Here is a 23,938-nt window from a genome sequence, read left to right as displayed (position 1 = left end):
TGTTCTATCTATCTATCTATAGGCCGACGCCCTAATCCTGCAAAGGGTGGCCGCAGACAAAACGCCTCCAAGTCACTCTGTCACCCACCATTTGACTCCCCTCCCCCCAACTCACCCCCCCCTCCCTCATATACCTCTCAACTCCATCCCTCCACCTCATCCTCGGTCTACTCCTCCCTCTCCCTCCCTCCACCTCACCTACATACACCCTCTTAGTCAGTCTTTCATTCTCCATTCTCTCCACATGTCCAGGCGTATGTTGCCTTGCTAAATCAGAAATTGCCCTGGAGGAGATTACTAAATTTAATTGTCCTTATTTCGACTATTCCATATACAAATTAAATTCTTTTAGTAAAGTTAAGTATTTCTGTTGTGTTTATCATTCCCCTGATGCCCTTCCAGAGCCGAGTTTATTTGACTCTCTGTCTTCACAACTAAGTGTCCTCAATATTACTACTGCATCAGAAATTACTATTCTGGGTGATTTTAATGTCCATAATGTTGAATGGCTCATTTATTCAGCCAGAACTGATGACTCTGGTCTTGAATGTGAGCTATTTGCAGACTCATTTAATCTAACCCAGTTAATCAGTCAACCAACCCGTGTACCAGACAATCCCCACCTTTTTTTTTTTTTTTTTTTTTTTTTTTTTTTATGCGAGGAAGAAGGAACCAAAGGCCATGAGCCCGCAGTAACAGTTCCCTCCAAGAGAAAAACAAAATACAATAGAGAGCCAAATTCAAGATCCGATCATTTTGAGATGCCTGGACACACTACGTTTGAAAGACTGGAGATCATAGGCAGGAGGAAATACAGACAGAGGGAGACAGTTCCAGAGCTGACCTGTTGCATAAATGAAAGACTGGGAGTAACGGTTAACTCTTGCATTAGAGAGTTGGACAGAAAAGGGATGAGAGTTTGCTGCCAGACGGGTGCTACGCGCCCGTCGTAGAGGTGGAGGAATGCAAGCAGACAGTTCAGAGGAGCAGTGACCATTAAAGTAGCGATAGAAAAGAGATAAAGATGCAACAGTGCGGCGAAGAGACAGAGGTTGAAGGAGTCAGTAAGAGGAGGAGAGTTAATGAGGACAGAAAAGCCTTTGACTCCACCCTATTGAGAAAGAGCTGTATGTGGGAGCCTCCCCACACATGAGAGTTGTACTCCACACAGGGGCGGATAAAACCTCTGTATAGAGTCAACAATTGTGCAGGGGTAAAGAAAGAGCGGAGTCGGCTTAGCACACCCAATCTCTTGGAAGCAGATTTTACAAGAGATGTAATATGATTTTTCCAAAATAAGTCCCGAGTAAATGAAACCCCAAGCATGTTCAAGGATGATGCAGGATTAAGCTGAATATTATTAAATATTAGTAGGTATACCTGTGGAAGATTTTTGTCGGGTTGATAGGTGTAAGAACTGAGTCTTAGATGCATTAAAGACAACCATATTATTTTTACCCCAGTCAGAGATATGAGCCAAGTCAGACATTAGGTGTGCCATAGCCTCATCCCTTGTTTCTTGAAGTAACTGTTGAGATGGGCGTTGCGGGAACCGAATGGAAAGATGAAGGGTGGAGTCATCAGCGTATGAGTGGATAGGGTTAGATGTACAGCTTAGAAGATCATTGATGAATAAAAGGAAGAGAGTTGGTGATAGGACAGAGCCCTGAGGAACACCACTGTTGATAGATCTAGGAGAAGAACGATGGCCGTCTACGACAGCGGCTATAGAACGACCAGAAAGGAAGCTAGCGATGAAGGCACAGATAGAAGGATAGAAACCGTAGGAGGGCAGTTTGGAAATTAAAGATTTATGCCAGACTCGATCGAAAGCCTTTGAGATGTCAAGTGCAATGGCAAAGCTTTATGCCAAAGTCCCAAAGGAGGATGACCAGGAGTCTGAAAGGTAGGTGAGAAGATCGCCAGTGGAGCGTCTAATGAACCCATACTGACGATCGGAAAGAAGGTTGTGATAGGAAAGATGCCTTAAAATTTTTTTATTAAGAATTGACTCGAAAACTTTTGAAATACAGGACGTTAAAGCAATTGGACGATAGTTGGAGGGTTGGGGAGTGGTCACCCTTCTTTGGGACTGGCTGAATGAGAGCAAACTTCCAGCAAGAAGGAAAGGTACAAGTTGACAGACAAAGGCGAAATAGTTTGCCTAGGCAGGGTGTAAGCACAGAAGCACAGTTTTTGAGAACAACAGGAGGGACTCCATCAGGCCCATATGCCTTGTTAGTACTGAGGCCAGTAATGGCAGAAAATACATCAACTGAAGAAATTTTAATGTCAGCCATGAGGAAGTCAGAGGGGGAAGTGATGGAGGAACAGCACCGGAATCGTCTAAGGTGGAATTGGAGGAGAAAGTCTGTGCGAAGAGATCTGCTTTATCAGTAGAAGAAATAGCTACAGAACCATCAGAGTAGAAAAGAGGAGGGAAGGATGATGAGGCAGTTAAAGTTGTTAGAAAGATTTTTGGCAAGGTGCCAGAAGGAGCGAGAAGAATTCGAGTTGGAGAGTTGAGAGCATTTAGTATGGATGAAATTATTTTTAGTAGAGCGAAGAACAGACTTAGCACGATTCCGGGCAGAAGCAACGTAAAGATTATGTGATTCAGGGGTGGGTTGGCTCCGGTACCTTTTGTAGGCCCTCTCCTTGACTGCGGACAGCATTAGAACAAGCGTGATTAAACCAAGGCTTTCTTGCGTTAGTCAAAGGATATGAGAAAGAATGTATGCTTCCATGCCCGAGAGAATAACCTCCGTGTCATGAGGCACACTCAGATGTCTCACGGCCATGGAAGCAATAATCATTCCAGGGAAAATCAAAGAAGTACTGCCTGAGGAGCCTCCCAGTTCGCAGCTCCAAAATGCCAGAGACGACGTTTCCCTGGAGGGTCCGCAGGCCGTACTGGAGCGATAGGACAGGTTAAGGTAATAAGGTTGTGATCGGAGGAGCCCAACGGAGAGAAAAGATTAACAGAGTAAGCAGAAGGATTGGTTGTGAGGAAGAGGTCAAGTATGTTGGAGCTCTCTCCAAGGCGGTCAGGGATACGGGTAGGGTGCTGTACAAGCTGCTCTAGGTCATTAAGGATAGAAAAGATGTAGGCTTGCTCACCAGGTGGATCCGTGAAAGGAGAGGAGAGCCAAAGGTGGTGGTGAACATTGAAATCTCCGAGAATGGAGATTTCAGAGAAAGGAGAAATGGACAGAATGTGTTCCATCGTAGAAGTAAGATAGTCGAAGAATTTTGATAGTCAGTAGAATTAGGGGATAAGTAAACAGCACAGATATATTTAGTCAGAGAATGACAGGAAAGCCGAAGCCAGAGAGTGGAGAATTCAGAAGAATCAAGTTCAGGAACACGAGAGCAAGATAAGTCGTTGCGTATGTATACACAACAGCCACCTTTGGCTTTGAAATGAGTATAGAGAAAGTAGGAGGATACAGAAAAGGGTTTGCTGTCAGTTGCCTCAGACAGCTGAGTCTCCGTTAGAAAAAGAAGGTGAGGTTTAGAGGAGGAGAGGTGGTGCTCAACAGAGCGAAAGTTAGATGAAAGGCCGCGAATGTTGCAGAAATGAAGAAGAGAGTCAGACAGTGGTTCCAGGCACCTCAGTCGTCACCGGGAGAGGGCAGATGGCGGGGCATTTATGGTCCCCCCCCCTGGGGACTCCGAGGCTGGGTGAATCAACGCCATTTTTGGTTAATTTTGAATAGGAAGTGTAGTGTGTACTGTGCATGTAGTTTGGTGAAGATAGATAGAGAAATTTGTACTGGAGAGCATGCTGGCCTACTCTCTGTGTAACTGAGACACTGAAAAAGTTCAGCAAAGGGGGATGGTCAGGAACTAGTCCTGAGGGCTGATGAAACGGGAGCTCCAGCACTCCCTATCATCAGCTTTCCATCCACCTCGGGAGTACTGCCCTGCTCGACTGGTGCTACAGTCTACTCCTATTGGACTTGTTTCTCACAACCAATTCAGATAATTATAATGTCGAAGTGAAGCCCCCCCTCGGATCCTCGGATCATTGTCTGATTCAAGCCACCAGTTTAACACCTACCACACCCTCCAGCTCTGAACCAGTCGTGGTGACTAAATGGCACTACGACAGGGCAGACTAGGAAGGCCTTCATAATTTTTTCATGGATGTTCCTTGGACCTCCTTTTTCTCCCAAGACGCAAATTCCACATTGGGTCACGTACAGGATTTCATTAAAATCAGCATGGAAACATTCATTCCCCATCATAGTTACAGAAAAAGATGTAATTCTCCTAAATGGTTTGACCACAATTGTGCTAGAGTAACAGAACATAAAACAATAGCCTATAACACTTATACAAAGACCAAAACCAAAGAAGCCTTTAACTATTACAGAAATATCAGAAACCATGCCAAAACTATTATCAATCTTTCTAAATCAAACTTTCTACATAGACAGGCTAACAAACTACTAAACAACCCAAATGATAACAAAATATTCTGGTCAACCTTTAATTCATTCAAAACTAACTTCACTACCACCTCTTCCATTCCACCTTTACAGTCCCCCAATGGAAATCTAGTAAGTAACTCATGTGGAAAAGCCAAACTTCTTGTTCACATTTTTTCAACAAACTCAACCCTAAATACAGAAAATTACAATATTCCTATACTTGATTGTGATTCCCCTCAAATACTTCCTTTCGTGATTCACACCAGATACGTACAAGCTGTATTACAAAATCTCTCAGCAGACAAAGCTACTGGTCCAGATGAAATTCCTTCAACAGTACTTAAAAATTGCTCCTCAGTGTTGTCTCCTGTATTGGCAAAATTTTTCCGCTTATGGATCTGTACCTCAAGTTTTCCAGCCTCTTGGAAAGAAGCAAATATCCATCCTGTTCCTAAAAAGAGGGCAACTTCTGATCCATCAAACTAAAGACCAATTGCAATAACTTCCATTCTCGGTAAAGTTTTTGAGACACTAACAAACACATAATCAAGCATCCAGAAATCAATAAATTAATCAATGATTGGCAGTATGGATTTAGACAAGAACATTCAGCTGTAGACATTCTTTGCCTTCTTACCCATCAGATTAACAAAACAATAGACCAACACAGTGAAACACACACAATAGTACTGTACTTGATATATCAAAAGCATTTGACAGAGTATGGCACTGGGCCTTACTGTCTAAGATGTCACACTATGGCCTTGCATCACTGGTTCCTCTTATATCTTCTTACCTTCATAATAGAAAAATACGGGTCATGGTAGATGGAATTTATTCTCAGTTTCATTCCATAAATGCTGGCATACCTCTGGGATCAGTTTTGGCGCCAACCCTCTTTCTCATTCATATTAATGACCTCCAATCTGTCACTCACAACAAAATACACTCTTATGCTGATGACTCGACCCTTCATAGTTCTTTCACATTTAGTACCTCCTTTACACAATTTGATATTATAAATTCCCAAATAAACACAGCAATTTCTCTGAACCAGGACCTTTCTAAAATTAATCAATGGGGACAAACAAATCTGGTCTCCTTTAATGCTCAGAAAACTAAATACATTAATTTCTCCAACCAAAAGAATCCCTAAGACTCTCACATAATTTTATATGATGTCAATAATTCCCATATCCACTACAATTGATATCCTAGGTGTTACTCTAAACCCCAACCTAATCTGGACAGCTTATGTTAAATCCCTTGCTAAAAATGCTTCCAAAAAATTGGGACTTATGTACAGAGTTCATGAGTTCTTCACTGACAAGCAGATGGCCACAATATACAAAAAGTCATGTGTGTTCTCAGATCGAATACTGTTCACCACAATGGAGTGGATGTGGAGCGGTTGCATTGAGGCAGTTGGACAAAATTCAAAATAAAGCCATTAGATTAATAAATAATCCTGCCATTATGCAGGACCTTCCTCCATTATCAGTACATAGAGATATTGCTTCTCTAGCATAATTTTGTCGATATTTTTACCATAAGTGCTCTGACGAACTGGCTTCAACTGTGCCTCCCCTTCACATTTTCTCGCGAAATACTCGGGGAGTTGGAAGCACCCACGAACTCACACTCTCTCCCCCACAATGCGGAACCTCTGCTTATCAAAATTCATTTATCCCCAGAACTACTACTCTCTGATATTCACTTCCTGGGAGTTGTTTCCCAAAAACATTTAATCCAATTCAGTTCAAATCCAGTTGTTATAAATATTTTATGAATGGAGGATGCCTTTAGGGACATGGACTTTTTTTTTTTCCTTTGTTTTTCCTTCCTCCATTCATTATTCAAAAAAAAAAAAACTATCCCTTGGATATAAACCCATACTAGCTTAATCCTATTGGAGCGCCTTAATTACCCACTAAACCACCAGGCGCCATAATTTGGTTATATGGTTACCACCCAGCATAGTAAATGGTTTACTCATGTACAGGAAACTTTTTAGGAATGAGTCAAGCTCAAACTGTCCCATGTATTGAACCATTTTTATCATACATATCCTTAAATTTATGAACAGTTTTGGCACACACTATTTCATTCGGTAGTGCATTCTTGTGATCAACTGACCTATTTGGGAAACTGAATTTCCCTATGTCTTAGTCACCTTTCTTTTTATGCAGTTTTATGCAGTGTCCTCTTGCTGATGCCTCCCCATAGGTTATATACTCAATGTTGTCTATTTTCTCTTTCCCTGAGATGCATTTATAGTGTAATTATGTCTCCACTTTTCCTTCTCACTCTCTTGTAATGTTGTTAGGTTCGGTTTTTCTGGTCTTTCTTCAGAGCTTAGTTCCTTTAAGCTTGGTACCCATCTTGTAGCAGCCTTTTGTACTTCTTCAATCTATGTATTCTATTTTCTCTTTCCCTGAGATGCATTTATAGTGCAATCATGTCTCCACTTTTCCTTCTCTCTCTTGTAATGTCGTTAGGTTTGGTTTTTCTAGTCTTTCTTCAGAGCTTAGATCCTTTAAGCTTGGTACCCATCTTGCAGCAGCCATTTGTACTTCTTCAATCTATGTATTTTTTGAGATGAGGAGTCAAGATCAGGGTTGGTCTGATGAATGATGTCATTATCTTTCTCAGCATCTCTTCATTTATATACAGTATGTGAATGCTATTCTCATATTAGCAAGCAGTGTGTGCTTGTTTCGTATGTTCTCATTTATGTGGCCAGCTGGAAAGAGTCCATTATTGATAATCAATCCTAGGTCCTTCTCCTTTTCAGATACGTGTAGGGTTGAACTTCCTACCTAATAATCCCAATCTGGTCTTTTTCCACTTTTACCAAACTTAATTACATGGCATTTGTCCACAATGAATTCCATTTGCTATCTATTGCTCCATTCATGAAGATTATTTCATTCTTCTATTAGTTCTCTGCAAGAGTCAGTGTTTGTAATTTTCCTTTGTATTTTTGCTATTTTGTGTGTGTGTGTGTGTGTGTGGTCAGCTGATTGTGTAAACAGACCACTTCACATCCCATAATTTCGGCCATGTTGAATTACGGCCATTTGTTCCAGCAAAATCCAACAAAAAGACAATGTTCTGTTTATTCTAGGTGAAGTGAACATGCATCTCTGTATTTTGACAGTGGAATTTGTGGGGGGGAGAGGAGCACGGGGTGGCCAGGGACACTAGCCAACCCTCTGTTATGCTGCAGGACCAGTGTAGGCCAAACACACAGTACAGAGATGCAGCAACTCATCTTTTTGAAGTGCTTAAACAGTCACTCCCACATTTTTATACAAGGTCTGTCCAAAAAGAAACCAAACTTTTTAAATAGCACACCAACAAGCTAGTGTAGCATGATCACAACGGGAACGTTATGTAGTGGCAACTTTGAGCTTTAGGCCAACACTAGTCACATCATGCCATGTCACTTAGTCATCAAAGTACTTGAGCTTGGGTGAGTGTATGTTTAGTGCACTTATCAAGTTTTCTATCATCTGAACTGGGTGACCTTTCAGGATGGACTGTAACTTGAGAGAGAGAGAGAGAAAAAAAAAAAGTCTGCTGGGGCCAAGTCCAGAAAACAGGGTGACTGGAGGACGACAGTTGTCTCGTGCTTCACCAAAAGTCATACATAAGGAGCGACGTGTGAGCAGGTGCACTCTCATGGTGCATTATCCAGGTTTTGTTTGTCCACACTTCAGGCCTCTTCCTTCACAATGTCTCCCTCAAATGCTTCAAGCTCTCCATGTAAAACTCTTCACTGACTGTCTGACCACATGGAATAAACTCATGACTAATGATGCCCTTGCAGTATAAAGAGATGATCAACATCACCTTCATATTTTTTATTATATTTGGTAACAATGTTTCAACCCACTGTGATAACTCACTTTTTGTTCTGACATCATAGCTGTACACCCATGTTTCATCACCAGTCATGATATTTTTCTGAAAACCTTCATCAGCACTCAAACAATCGAAGAGCTCCTGACTGACTGCGACACGGTTCTCTTTATGTTTCACCTTCAGCAGATGCAACACAAATTCTGCAGCAGCATGATGCATCTTCAGTTTTTCGGTCAAAATCATATGGCACGAACTTTTACAGATGCCTTCTTCTTCAGGAACTTCACTGACAGTCAGGCAATGATTTTCACAATCACAGCAAGCACTTTCTCAACGTGATCATTATCTCTTCACATGGAAGGACGTCTTTTGAGGATGTTCATCCCGATCTGAACAGCTGGAACCATTTGTAACATTGTTCATGACTCAAACAATTCTCCCTGCGAACCTGCTGCAACATATGAAAAGTCTTCATAATGTTTTTCCCAATTTGAAGTAGAAACTCATACAAACATGATGTTCCTCAAGATCCTTCATTGTTCAACTTGCAACAAATTACCAAGTGCACTAAACACATGTTCACTCAAGCACATGTACCTTGATGACTATGATGTGGCATGATGTGGCTAGTGTTAGACTAAGCTCAAAGTTGCCACTACACAGCACTCTCATCACGATCAAGCAATGGTGGCTAGTTGGCGTGTTATTTAAAAAGTTTGGTTTCTTTTTGGACAGACCTAGTTATGTAAATAAATGTATCAGTACAGTATTTTGTCTCTTTCTCAAATCCCAAACTAATTTATTCTATTGAAACAATACTTGATTAAGTGCAAGATCACTCTCGAGTTCCTATAGAACTTATCTCGTGTTAAACCATCCTACTGTATTAAATGCCTTCCAAAACTGTTTTATTGTTGTTGCCTGGGGGTTTGCTGCTGGAGGTGTTGTTAAATAAACGTCACGGCTGTAGACACGAGCTTGACTAACGTACTGAGATTTTCCTGTGCAAACTGCCCTGCCCCCCCCTTTTAATGGAGGCAGGTCAGGGTTTATTTACCAGTGCAAAACATGTTCAGTACAAATCAGTCCCTTGTAAATACAAGGTCTACCACATCTACATTCACATATCCTTGACAACACAAGAAATGGACCCACAACATTCCAAAGGGCAAAACTGGGTGATTGTGATGGAAAGTCTGATCAAAACGTTGGAACATAACCTCTGAAATGGACAGTTTTGGTATGCCAAGCAAAGGCACAGGGTATACTGCAATTCTGGATTTCTGCATTAAGAAGCTTCTGACCACCTTAGAGTTAACACCTACCTTAATGAACTCCTGCTCAGTCACAAACATATCATACTCATGCATTATTGTGGATACTAAAAAATTACTGTAAATAAGGATTTAGGAAACCTCTGACCATCCAGGGATTAAAAGGGGTGGATAAATGTGTAATTATTCCCTACTCTCACCCTCCCTATCATAGGTCTGGTTGGCTTCAACTGCAAGTGAAGCCATCTGGAAATTTTCCATTTTGAATGGCATTCACCAATTTAACTGCTTCTAACACAAAAAAATGAAAATATACACAATGATGGGAAACATTGTACACTCGACCCTTGATTTGGCGGACCTCTATTTCCCGGATTTTGGATTTCCCGGACAAAATACTGAAAATACTGAAACTTAGCTACATTTCACACTACCTGCGCAGTGATCCCTTCTGTTCCCCGGTCAGTGTCCAGGCCACCCGCTAGGTGGTCGTGTTCGTACCAGATATTTGTTTACTGTTGTCTCGTGCTGTAAAGCAGCCTTACATTTGAGCATTATCTGAGCAGTTTATAACTCCAGGATGGCACCACCAACCCCTTGGAAAGTAATCAAGTGATAGTTTTTTAAACCACACACTGCCCAGCCGCCTTCTCCTGAACCAGGCCCCAGTGGTATGAGCCATTCTGCCACAGCCAAGCCACCTCCTCCTGAACCAAGCTGCTCAAAACAACTCCAGTGGTGCTACAGATTCACCTATAGATGTTGTGTCTGACATCAAATAGTTTAAGCTATTCGGGGAACCACTGTACGATCATGGCATACACCTCCATCCTCTCAACAATACAGTACAGTAAATACATACAGTACAGTATGTTAAATATACAGTATTTACTTTTCCTTTTATGTAGTCATATGTTGTTATTATACTAATCCATGTTTTGTATGTAACTTATGTTGGTACCGTACATGTAATACTGAGTGCTGGACAAAGTGTGGTAAAAGTCCTGGGCAGGTACTGAATATTGGCGATTGCCGGACTGAGTATGGTAAACTTAGGGGAATGGGCCATGGCCCCCGGACTTTTGCGATTCCCAGACTTTTGTGATTCTCAGGCTGGACTTCCCCTCTTTTAGTCCGGCAAATCGAGGGTCGAGTGTATTAGCAACATGAAATACTGTATTCGTGTCTGCCTTTCTTCCTCTACATCATTAATCTTGTCTGAAACTTTCATTCTGAGCTGCTACAATTAATTTTTAGATTTTAATTGCAATACTTCTGGCACTGTACAGACTAAGTTTACTGACAGACCTCTGATAACAGATGAATTGATAGGCTCCAGTTTCATGGAGTAAAACAAAGCATGACATAAGATGATGAAAAATATGGTAAAACAACCCCACACTAAACTTCTGATGAACAATTAATCAGACAGCTATAAGTGATATAACATTATCAAGAATTACCAAGCTACCTGTATACATTATCATACTGGAGGTGTTAGGAGGTGGCAACCATCATCCACTCCCTTGGTGTACAGTAAACTCCCAATTATCTGATGTAATAGAGCTAAAGGCCTGACATATAGTCAAAATGCCAGGTTATGCAAATGTCCCCCCTAGGGGCCCCTAACCTCCCAACCCTATAACACTTATCCACTGTCTAACCCCTACAAAATCCTTTGAAATGTCAAAAAGCAGCTAACAGACATTCCTAAAAATAAAATAGTTAAATACGGTTCAGTGCACTATAATTTTATGTACATAAGTAATTTCATGCTGACGATGGGGATAATATCAAAGTCCCCCCAGCCGAGATATCCGTTTTCTTTCACCCAGCAGTACATGTACTGTATAATGCACATTGCAAACACTATAAATTGTAGAAAATCAACTAAAAGGCGTTCCTAATACTGACATACCAGTACTGTATGTACTGTGAAGTACACTGTACTCTAATGTACAGAAACACATTTCATGTTGATGGTGGTTGTGATTTTGATGGTGGTGGTGATGTAGACATCACTGGAGAATAATGTATAATAACACCCAAAATAAACACTTAAAACATCAAAAAACAGAAAAAAACATGAATAAAATGAAGTAAGCTTCACTACTGCACTGTACTGTGTACACCATACTGTACTTTCTTCTATCGAAATTCTAGCACTCTGCCACACAGAATACAACAAAACTTTTGTCTCATAGTAACAACTTGCAAGGACAAACTTCACTTGGAAAGAAACAGTTGTCTAAATCTATCTATCTATCTATCTATCTATTGCCAGACGCCTCAATCCCGTTTGGGGTGGCCACAAACAAATCGCCTCCAAGTCGCCCTGTCCCCCGCCAATTCACTACCCTGCTCCCAACTCACACCCCCCTCTCTCATATACCTCTCCACCCCATCCCTCCATCTCATCCTTGGCCTCCCCCTCCCTCTTCCCCCATCCACCTCACTCACATACACTCTCTTCGTCAGTCTTTCATCCTCCATCCTCTCCACATGGCCAAACCACCTCAGTGTGTTCCTCATAACGCCTCCTATCACATCCACATCCACACCACAACGCTCCTTTATATCCTCATTCGTCAGCCTGTCTCTCCATGTGACTCCACAGGCTCCTCTTAAATAACTCATTTAGTTGTCTAAATGATTTTATATATTGTTAACGATTCCTCTGTGGCATGATTATTTTGCTTAGTAAAATGAACACATTTTTATCAACTTTTTTGTCTAGTAACACAATTTAATTGACTTTTCTTTCCAATACACTTTCATCAGTACCTTAGCAGAATCCAAAAGTCACTTGTTTAGTTCAGTAATGTACACTTCAGAACACTGTAAGTTGTACTTACCAGAGAGGAGAGGAGGGGGCAGAGGGCCGCTGTGTGATATGTCAGAGAGCCACAGCAGCACTAGAAGGCTAGCCAAGTTTTGCAGAGAAACCCATCGCAACACTGCCATTTTATAATAATAATGTTTTGGAAGAGACATAGTGTGCAGTGTACTGTAGGTTTGTTTGAATATCAGCACCAAAGCAGTGGAGGAATACAATGGAGAGTAAAAGAACATCCACATTCCTGCTGTCAGCCAATGAAAACTCTGCATTAGAATTCTCCCTCCTCTGCCTTAGCCAATCAAAACTCTTCTACTCCCAACCGTTGCATCTCCCCTCCCCATCCACCACCAAACACCCCACAAAGCCCCCGTCACACACAAGCGACTCAAGGGCCGACCGCAGCGCGACTCAGGATCATAATGCATTTTTTCATCGTTCGTCCCTTGATTCGCAGACAAAGCCTGAACTCTTTAGGGCGCTCATGAGCCGCTGGGACGACTCATCAGGCCTCATAACTTGCCAAAAGTCGTGTCACAATTGGATCGCAGTCAGGAATGTCATACATTGGTCGTGAAGCAGTCTTAGCTCAATCGGATGCATCGTGATGCGTTTGTTGCGTGTCATGATGCCGTCGCTGACAAAAAAAAGAAAACGTTATAACTGCGTGTCCCTCATTAACTGACTAGACACAGGAGAGGTCCATGGTGATGCGCTGGGTGTCACTGGTGGTCCATGTGTGATGCCCCGCCCCACACTGGGTGTCACTGGTGGTCCAGTGATGCCCCACCCCATGCTGGGTGTCATTGGTGGTCCAGGTGTGATGCCTCGCCCCATGGGTCGGTCGTGGGGGTGTCGTGCGGGGGTCGGGGTGCATTCCCCAAACGTGTCACGCAGTCGTCTTGCATTCGTGGGCGGTCATGTCACAGTCATGGCTGACAAAAATTTGTTAAATTTCAAATTTGAAGACTCGTAGCTCCGTTGCCTCACAGTCGCCTCGTGATCTTTTCATGTTCTTGAGGACGTCATAACCAGTCGTGAGGCAGTCCTGACACAGTTGTTAGGCAGTCATGAGCAGGGCAGATTCGGGGTCAGTCAGGCGGCGTGGGAGCCAACTACGACACAACCTTGAGTTGCGTTGCAGTTGGCCCTTGAGTCACCTATGTGTGACAGGGGCTTAAGCTGCTAGGCCCACCAACCGTCAATCCTCCCTCCCTCCCTCAACACTCCACCCCTTTCGAATTACTGTACATGTACAGTATAACCCCATTCTTTTTGTGTATTTTATTTCTTTATTTTCTTTTTTTGTGATTGTGGCTGGATGTTTGATGACAACAACTGTCTCATGGAGGATAATAATGTACTTTTAGCCAGTAGAAAGTCTTTCATGCCGGGTTGTGTTAAAGATTTTATGCTTTCTGCCGGATATCATTTTAATTCATCCATTAGCTACGCAGAATAATGTATGCCGAGTAGTGCCAAGACAAGAAGTAATCCTGCCTACTTCTTCCTTCACCTTAATCACTCTTTCTCTGTGTCTGCCCTCCTCTTTTCCTCTTTCTCCCATCTTTCCTGTAACTTTTTATTATTATTCTTTCCTTCTCAGGCAGCTTTACAATGAGTGACAAGCCTAATGGTTTCCTGTAAGCAAGGAAACCATTTACAACGTTGGGTGGTAACCATAAACCAAACACATACAAATTTCCTACATGTCAACAACTGGGTTGATGAAGCATTAGTGCCCCTCCCCATCAAACAACTCAAAGTCAAATGGCCATCCCTTATGGGATTATGGCATCTGGCTGTAGATAGATACAGGTATACCTTGATATACGATACCCCTAGATGTGACACCCAGCTTAACAGTGGGGGTAGAAATACCACCATACCCTGCGTAACAATGGCCAAACCCCCGTTTAACAATGGGTTTTGATTTTTTTTTACCAATTTTGATAATATTTTAGTCTAAAATTGTGTCTTTAGGTTGATTTATAAACTGCTTTTAGACTTAGATTAATGTGTTTTAGCCATCGGTGGGGTCAACATTGTTACTATGAGGTACAGTTTGCTAAGGTTGACTTTTTCCAGACTTATATTTGACGATATTCAGATTTTATTTGTTGGTTTTAGTGAGTTATTTACAGGTATTAGGCATAGGTTAGCTTCTTTTACAGCTGTTAGGCCATTCAGATTGTACTTAAACTTGTTTTTGGGCTCATTTGGGAGGGTTTTGGACTTGGTTGGGGGGGGGGAACCCAAGGCTGAAAAACGCATCCCATTGCTTTACATGTTAAATCTACCCCGATGTACTATACCCTGCCTAATGATGGGTTTTTACCTAACCAACTGCTTTGTTAAACTGGGATACACCTGCATACCATAAACAGACAAACATTTTATACCTATAACAGGGTGTTATACTGTAAAGCATAAATTTATCAAGCAGCTGTGAGGAATAATACCAAAGAATTATCTAACTATAATGTACACAAGTACTGATACACATAATACTTTACAGCTCTGACTGAGTGTTAAATACTACCAATAAAATATATCACATGACCATAATTGGAGCTATTACAGTACAATAATAAAAGTCTCACCTTATAGAAAAGGTACTCTGATGTGACTGGAGTAGCTACAGCAAGAGGAGCTTTGGTGGCCTGTAGAAGTTAAAACAGAAAATACTGAAAATCTGCAAGCTATAGAAAAAAATAGGCTATAAAGTTATTGTATTCTATTAAACATCATGAAGTAGGTACATTTTTTTTCTATCATCTTCAATTTTTTTTTCTAAAATTAACTACTGTATCAACTGTTTTATTAAACATCATGAAGTAGGTAAATTTTTTTTCTATCATCTTCATTTTTTTTTTCTAAAATTAACTACTGTATCAACTGTGTTGTATGTTATACTGTACTATAATCATTTTCCTTAAGAACATGACAAAGGAAGAGAAAAGCTTGAATCTGTGTAGTGGTCCTCCAATTTTACCCTTTATAACAAGAGGTAATGTAATGGTTTATGGTAAGGGGGTGGCGACCATCATCCACTCGCTTGATGTACCATACCTGTACGTGCTGCCTACCGTACTTCTTCCTTCACCTTTAATACTGTAGCTGTTCTTTTTCTGTGTCTGCCCTCCTCCCTTCCTATTTATCCCATCTTTCCAGTCACTTTTTATTACTTTTCTTTCCTTCTGAGGTGGCTTTACATTGAGTGACAAGTCCTGGAAGCCAGGAAACCATTTGCAACACTGGGTGGTAACCATATAACCAGCCTATATGTGATTTCCTACGTGTCAACAAGTGGGTTGGCAGAGGGTTTGTGTCCCTCCCCATAAAACAATTACCATAATTAAAGGTAACTCAAAGTCAAACAGCCACCCCTTATAGGATTCTGGTGTCGGCTATAGATAGATACCATAGATCAGACAGATAGATAGCACTCTCATCTTAAATGTCGGTACCAACTGCCTAGCCCTGGGCTCCTACGCTCCTCGTGGGGCAATGTAGGATTGGACGATGGATGGATGGATGGAAAAACAACTTCAACTCACCATGGCCTCATAGTATTTTCAAGTGTTCTATGATCTTCTCATTAAATTAGGAGGGTTCCTCTCTATGGCATTTCCTTCATAAATGGGGTTTATGCCCATCCTGAACTGGCCCGAGATGGTAAGTATGGTATGGTACAAGGAAGGTTTGAGCAGCTTTCAATGGGCTTGGAGGCATTCTGAATGATCAATGACATGAAGCAGTCCTGGGGGGGGAACTCACCCTGTTAGGTAAAGGGTTTATCTGACGATTTTTCATGTGCTCTGAATGATTACTATCTATCTATCTGTTGTGTTGTTTGTAGGCTTAAATATAAATGAAAAGCTGGGAGACAACTGGCCACGTGAGCCCTTTATTGTGATGCTGCTCAAACCTAAACATTCCGTTACAGTGTTGCCACACTCCACTGTAGTGTTACCAACTTCTTCCTTATTCGTTAATAAATGTAACATCACATCTGCCTTTTTTTTTTTTTCTTAAATGACAGGAAAGATGGGAGAAATAGGAAAAGAGGAGGGAAGGCACAGAAAAAGAATGATAAATGCTAAGGAAGAAGTAGGCAGCACTACATCAAGTAAGTGGATGATAGTCGTCACCACCTACCACTCATTCCTCAATATATCTATGGGGGGCTCTTATTTCTCTTCTCAACTGCCTAGTTTGCACCGGAGGTGGTTTAAGAATCTGAGGTGCTCCTACTTGTTTTCTTGATTGCTTTGCTTGCATTGGAGGTGATTTGGGAATTTCAGCTGTACTTCCATCAAGCATTCCACTGTCACTCTCCATAATTTCTTGGTTTAGTTCCAGCCGAGTTGTATCAGCAGCAGACTTGGCTGAGTGATTTCCAGTAGGTGCTGGATGTGAGGTAGGGTCTGGTACTACACTAAAAGGTTACTACACTAAAAGGTTGTCTCACAGGGTTCCTAGCATAGGGAACTGGAACTTAGTCAGTTTCCTGATCATCCTCCTATTACGTCGTACAGTGTGTTGAGTGGTTTGAATCAGAAGTGACCGAGGTGCTTCATGGTACTGTATGATCATCCCTTCTGTCCCCAAGTCTGGAATCCACACTCTGTCTCCAACACAAAATGGTTCTCCACATGTGACTTTGTGACGGTGATTATAGCTATTTGATATTTTCTCTTGATATTCGTTTTCTTTCCTCCTCACATGATGATAGTCAGGTAACTAGGGCAGAAGGTCTCCATTGTGGCAGGGAACTCTTGTCTTTAGCTTGCATCCCATACTCAGCTGAGCAGAGGAGTATCCACTGTGTAACGGGGTGTTCCTGTACATAAAAAGAGCCAAGTATTCATCATCGCATTTGTTAAAAACGGTCTTCATTGTCTGCAAAAACCTTTCCACCTCTCCATTTAACTGGGGAAAATGTGAGGATGAAGTTACATGCTGAAACTTCCATTGCACTGTAAACTGGCAGAATTCTTTGGAGACAAATTGTGGTCCATTATCCTAGAACAGAATGTCACAGATACCATACCTGCTAAATATCTTTTTCATTTTACTTATTGTTTCCTGCGAGCTAACATTTCTTGAGGTAAAACATATTTCAACATCTCTTGAATAGTAATCCACGGCCAGGACATAATTGCGTCCTTTATAAATGAAAAAATCTACTACTTTAGACCATGGTCTTTCAGGAAATGGTGTGCTTTTCATAGGTTCAACTTTTTCTCTCTTGTATCTGGCACATTTGTTACAAGTCTTGATCATTATTTCAATATCTTTTGAGATTCCAGGCCACCAAACAGAAGCAGCTGCATTTTCACGTGTTTTTGTTACACCTTGGTGAGCATCATGAAGGTACCCCAAGATGTCTTCCCTCAGCGCCTCTGGTATAACTAGTTGTCTTCCTCTGAACAACAACCCATTTTCTACGGTTAAGCTCCCTCTTTCGCTCCAATATTTACTGATAGGTCCATACAGTCTGCATTTTTCAACCAGCCATCCTTGTTTGACATAGTGCATCACCATTCTGAGAGTGTCATCCTTGTTGAGTTCTTCTTTAATTTCTCTTACACAAAAATCTGATGCAGGTAGAGTAGCTAGTATTTCAATAACATAGCACTCTGCATCGACTTGCAGTTCATTAGGGGTGTCTTGATGATCCACAGGGCTACACGATAGGGCATCTGCAGTATACATTAGTCTTCCTGGTACATGCTCAACTACGAAGTCGTACCGGTACCTCATGAGCCTCATTCTAAACCAGTGAATTCTGATAGGCAATTCATCAATTAGTTTTGTGGAAAGCAAAGACACTAGAGGCTTGTGATCTGTTTTAATCTTAATCTTCATCCCAACAAGCAGGTCTCTCCAATGTTCCATAGCCCATGTAATTGCCAGGGCCTCTTTCTCAATTTGTGCATACCTACATTCGGTAATGGATCGACTTACATATGCAACAGGGTGTTCCTCTCCTGATGACTGTTTCTACAAAAGGGCTGCTCCTAAACCATAACTACTAGCATCAGCACACACAATGGTTTCTTTCTCTGTGCTGTACATGGCTAACACTCAATCTGAAGCAAGATCTTCTTTGACTTCCTGAAAGGCGATCATCTGTGCCGACCCCCAGCACCAGACTGTGTTCTTCTTCAGCAAATCCCGTAATGGTTTAGGCCACTCAGCTAGATTTGGAGAAAACTTCATGAGCTGGTCGGCCAGTCCTATGTACTGCCTTAGCCCTGTTGTGTCTTAAGGTTCAGGATACTCTACAATTGCTTTGACTTTCATTGGGTCCTTTTGAATTTTTCCACCATCAATTATCTGACCCAAATAAACCTTTGAAGCAAAGAATACACATTTATCCCGGTTCAGTGTCATACCTTCTTCTTGTAGCCTCTTATGCACAGTTTTCAGACGCTCATTATGTTCAGCTTCGCTCCGCGCCATTATCAGAATGTCATCCATGTGGCATGTAACTTCATCCAACCTAGTCAACTGTTTCATGCATTTCTGATAGTATTCAGCAGATGTAATTCCATAAGGGAGTCTCTTGAACATGTGTCTCCCGAATGGAGTGATAAAAGTTGTCAATTTACAGCTCTTTGGATCCAACATTATCTGATGAAATCCTGAATTAGCATCAATTTTGGAATACATTACACCACCTGCAATTGATCCAAGTGTGCTCTCTACTGTAGGCATTGTGTAAATTTCCCTTTTCACAGCTTGGTTTAATATGGTCAGATCTACACACAGGCGTATATCACCAGAAGGCTTTGGCACAACTACGATGGGAGCACACCAGTCGGTAGGTTCATCAACAGGTTCAATATCATCTGAATTGACCAGCCTCTCTAACCCTGTCTCTACTTTTTTGAGTAAAGGCAAGGGAACTCTCCCAGGGGCACTGAGACAAAATGGGCCTGCATTTTCTTTCAAGGCTATTGAGTATTCTCCTTTTAACTTTCCCAGACCATTGAAAGCTTTGGGTAAGACTGAGTTATATCATCCTTAGTATGCAGGGTTACCTTGTCATAGCTAACAACCCAAATACTATAGATGCCTGGAATTTCATGCAAAAGGCCCAGTTTTTGTATTGCTGGGACTCCAAGCAGTAGTTTTGTTGCTCCTCTCACCACATACACTCTTTCCTGAATTACGAGTACATTTTGATCATGAGTTAATTGTAGGTCAACACATCCAACAGTCTCTAACCACGTATCTCCAACTTCAACAAGTTCTTTATCAGACTTTATTGAAATACCAAAGGAATTTTGTAAACATTTTCAGGCATTACTGATATCTGTGTCCCTGTATCAATACACCACACTACTTCTTCTCTTTCATTTGCAGCTCGTAGTTTAATAAACCAACCTAAGTCTCTCCCCACCTTTTGTACAGATGCAGTAGTCTGAACAGAACCAGCCAGTGTCACTCCTCCTATAAACTTGGCATTTTCCTGAAGAACTGTTGCTCTTCTTGGAATTCTTGTTCACAGCAGGGCAATTTTTCTTACCAAATGTATGACTTAGGTTACAGTAGTAGCATCTCCTTCCCTGCTGTACTGGTGGTCTCTCCTGTGTAGGCTCCTTCACTGTCCTGTCCGGGCCTGTACCTGTGTGAAGCTGGCAGCGTTGCACAAACTTAATTTCAGCTATCTTTGACTCTTATAGTTCTCTTCTTGTGGCTTCCCTTAGAGACAGTATCTGGATAGCTTTTTGTAATGAATGAGAAGCACCTTCATCGTATAGTTTGAGTTTAGACTGGTCATCTATGCAAGAAAAGGTGATTTTATCCCTTATTGCTTACTCAAGAAAGGCAGAAGGAAATTTGCACTCATTAGTTAGCTCTCGAACTATATCTAGCCAAGAAACAAAATTTTGCTCAGGGTCTCTTTTTAAATGCAACCAAAATTTTTCTCTCAACATCAATTGTGAGTCTCTCTTGGTAATATATTTATCATACTTCTTAATAACTGCCTCATATTTCACCTTGTCTTCGTTTGACAGGAACACAAAGTTGGCATGAACGTCTACACCTTGATCACCAATATGATTCAGGAGGAGGCCAATTTTCTGCTCACCTGGCTTATTGTTAGACCCTGTTGCTTGCAGATATATTTCAAATTTCTGCTTCCATTTCTCCCAGAAGTGAGCAGGATTGCCTCAGTAGAATTCCAGGGGATTGGGTGGCTTGATGAATGCTTGTGGCATGGTGACTTGGCGAAACTGAAAGGAGCTCTAGGCTGGTCACTATTCCACGTATACTTTTAGCTGCTCTCCGAACCTGTCAGTCCAATTTATGGCATCAGTCACTGGTCCAAGCTGCAGTCAAAACTCCTGGCACCATGTTGTGTTGTTTGTAAGCTTAAATATAAACATATAAACAAAAAGCTGGGAGACAACTGGCCGCGTGTGCCCTTTACTGTGATGCCGCTCAAACCTAAACATTCCGTTACAGTGTTGCCACACTCCACCGTAGTGTTACCAAATGCTTCCTTATTCCTTAATAAATGTAATACCACACTATCTAACAACTGCCAGATGCCTTCATCCCATAAGGGGTAGCCACAAACAAATCACCTCCATGTTGCCCTGTCTCCCACCATTTCAATGCCCTGCTCCCAGCTCACACACCCCTCTCTCATATACGAGTATATACCTCCCCACCCCATCCCTCCATCTCATCCTTGGCCTCCCCCTCCCTCTCCCCTTCTCAACCTCACTCACATACACTCTCCTTGTCAGTCTCTCACTCTCCATCCTCTCCATATGGCCAAACCACCTCAATGCATTTCTCCTAACACTTCCTGTCACATCCACATCCACACCACAATGCTCCTTCACTTCCTCATTTGTTGGTCTGTCTCTCCATGTGACTCCACAGGCTCCTCTCAAATAACTCATTTCCACTGCTCTCACTCTTAACTTCTGTCCTTCCAACATGGTCCAAGCTTCACTTCCATACGTTAGAGTGGGTATCACAGTACTGTCATGTAGTAACTTTTTCACTTCCATGCTCACCTACCTGTTCCTTATCACTGCTTTCAAGGAACCAGCAACCTTCCTTCCTTGTTGTACCCTTTCAAGCACTTCAACATCTAAACTTCCTTTCTGACTCATCACACTACCCAAGTACTCAAACTCACTCACATTTTCATTTCCTCCTCATCCAACCTCACTGTACATTCACTGGCTTCATTTCTCTTGAAGACCATAACTTTACTCTTCCCTACATTCACCTGTAGATTCCGTTTCTTACACACTCTCCCAAACTCGTCTACCATGCCTTGCAGCTCCCCTACGTCTTCACTGAACAACACTGTATCTGTGAACAAAAGTACAGGGAGTTTCCAAACACTGCCCTCTCTCTGCTCTAACATCCACTGCCCTACCTTGTATCTCTTTTATACTGGTAACCCCATCCATATACAGACTGAACAACCAAGGAGAAATGACAAAACTCTGTTTCAATCCACCCTTAAAATAGAAAAATTCACTCAGTTCACAATCCACACACACTGCAGCCTTAGCATCCTCATACACACTATTCAAGGCATTCAACAACTTCCCATTTACTCCATACATTCCATATACTTTCCACAATCCTTGTCTATCCACCCTGTCATATGCTTTCTCCAAATCCATGAGTGACACATACAACTTCTTTCCCTTCTCTAGTAACTTTTTCACTAAAAATCTAGGAATGAATATCTGATCTACACAACCTCTTCCCTTCCTAAAACCTCCCTGTTCTTCTCCAACTAATTCCTCTGTTATCTCGCTAACCATGTCAATATGTATCCTACCATATACATTTCCTATTACACTAAGAAAAATGCCCCTATGATTAGTACCACACACTTCTTTTTCCCCTTTTCCAATCCTTTGGGATTCTACCTTCCTCCCAGGCCAATCTGCACATCTTCTGCATCCATTCTACTACTATCTCTCTCATGCTTCAGCATTTCACCACACACTCCATCCTGGGGGTTTCCCCATTTTGACTTTCATCATTGCTTCCACAACTTCCATCCTACTGATTTCTTCCTCTCTTCTCACATCCCTCAATTTTTGTTGGATAAGGCTTATTTTGCTATTATAATGGTGAAGGCTTAACTTCGCTGATCAGACGGGAAGCGGTGTACTCAACGTGGTATGGCCGTTGGCAACGTTGGGTCTGGTTAGTACAGTACTTGGATGGGTGACCGCCTGGGAACACCAGATGCTGTTGGCAAAACGTTCTCCCTACGTGTCAAGTGGGGTTGGTGAAGGATTAGTGCCCCTCCCTGTAAAACAGTTAACTCTATGCCCTTGACCATCCCGTTTGGGATACATGGCGTCTGGCAATGAATGAATGAATGAATGGTGGAGGAAGGGGGGAAAGAGAATGGCAAAATAGGGTATTTCCCATGGAAATGAACATTAAAAACATTCAAAGCACATGAAAACACCTCAGAAGAAAACATGAATCCAGAGAAAAATAAATGGCTAATTAAAAAAAAAAAAAAAAAAAATCCCCCCCCCCCAAATTCCTAAGGTTATGCTTATAGATCAAGAGGCAATATGACTGAAACTTTCAAGATTGTGAATGGTATCTCTGATGAATCTGTGTGCAGGGGACTCTTCAAAAGGCCAGACACTACAATTCTTAATATGCATTTTTTAAATGTAAAAGATGGCTGTCTAATGCAAGTGAGGCTAGTTTTGGTTAAATTTGTAGGTTTCCCGTTGTTTTGACACGACATACACCGATGCGTCTAGTTGGAGTGTTGGGTGGTAAACAATGTAGCCAGTCGGTAAGATAATCGGTAAACACTTCTGTGGGGGACATGGCCGCTTCCTTAACTACCCAAAAATAGGTATTCAGTAACTTCTCAAATAATGTGAGGGTTATGTTCCTGGAGTGGTCGCGTTATCTAGAAACACATTATTTAAACATAATTTTCCCATAAGAAACAATTGTAATATTGGGTTATGTTCCAGGACTCTGGAAAAGTCTACCCATTTGGGAAGTTACAGTATGCTACTCTAAACTAACTTAAAAGCAACAATATTAATTTGAAAGAAAATTCATGTAAAAAACAAAAACAGTATATTTGGGGAGAAGTAAACGACATCTGAGCCCTAGTTGGGCCGAAGCGTTGTTTAATTAGACAATTCACCAGATCCTGTTTCAGAAATCTGCCACTAGGTTCGCCTCCGTCCCCCAGCTCTGATGCAGGGTAGGCACTGAAAAAGTAGCCAGTGCATATTTTCTTTTTAATTTTAACACAAAGTAAAATACCCCAAAACAGATTTTACTCATGAAATTACTCAGTTGGCATGATATGCTACAAAGAAATTACAATATGGGAGCCTTTTGATTATATATAATGTATTATAGGTGTCATTTTGTAAACTCAGCTTTCGTCAGTTTACTCATCTCTGTAAAAATAACACAGAGACGAAACCTAGGAAATTTTACTAGAACCATTCATGAAACAGTATAACAGTGATTAA

General features: G+C 41.6%; 1 protein-coding gene across 1 annotated transcript in view; it reads right to left on the bottom strand.

Annotated features, from left to right (window-relative positions):
* Positions 1–23,938, bottom strand: part of LOC145392999 (GATA zinc finger domain-containing protein 1) — a 57,283-nt gene that overhangs the window by 29,682 nt on the left and 3,663 nt on the right. The window contains exon 2 of the mRNA XM_080267308.1: positions 15,017–15,076. Coding sequence (XP_080123434.1) covers positions 15,017–15,076 — 60 coding nt within the window. The remainder of the gene's footprint in view (positions 1–15,016; positions 15,077–23,938) is intronic.

Source organism: Coenobita brevimanus, chromosome 23 (assembly GCF_032717465.1).
Source record: "Coenobita brevimanus isolate Jiangsu-jjx chromosome 23, ASM3271746v2, whole genome shotgun sequence".
Classification (NCBI taxonomy): domain Eukaryota; kingdom Metazoa; phylum Arthropoda; class Malacostraca; order Decapoda; family Coenobitidae; genus Coenobita; species Coenobita brevimanus.
This window is presented reverse-complemented; position numbering and strand designations above follow the sequence as displayed.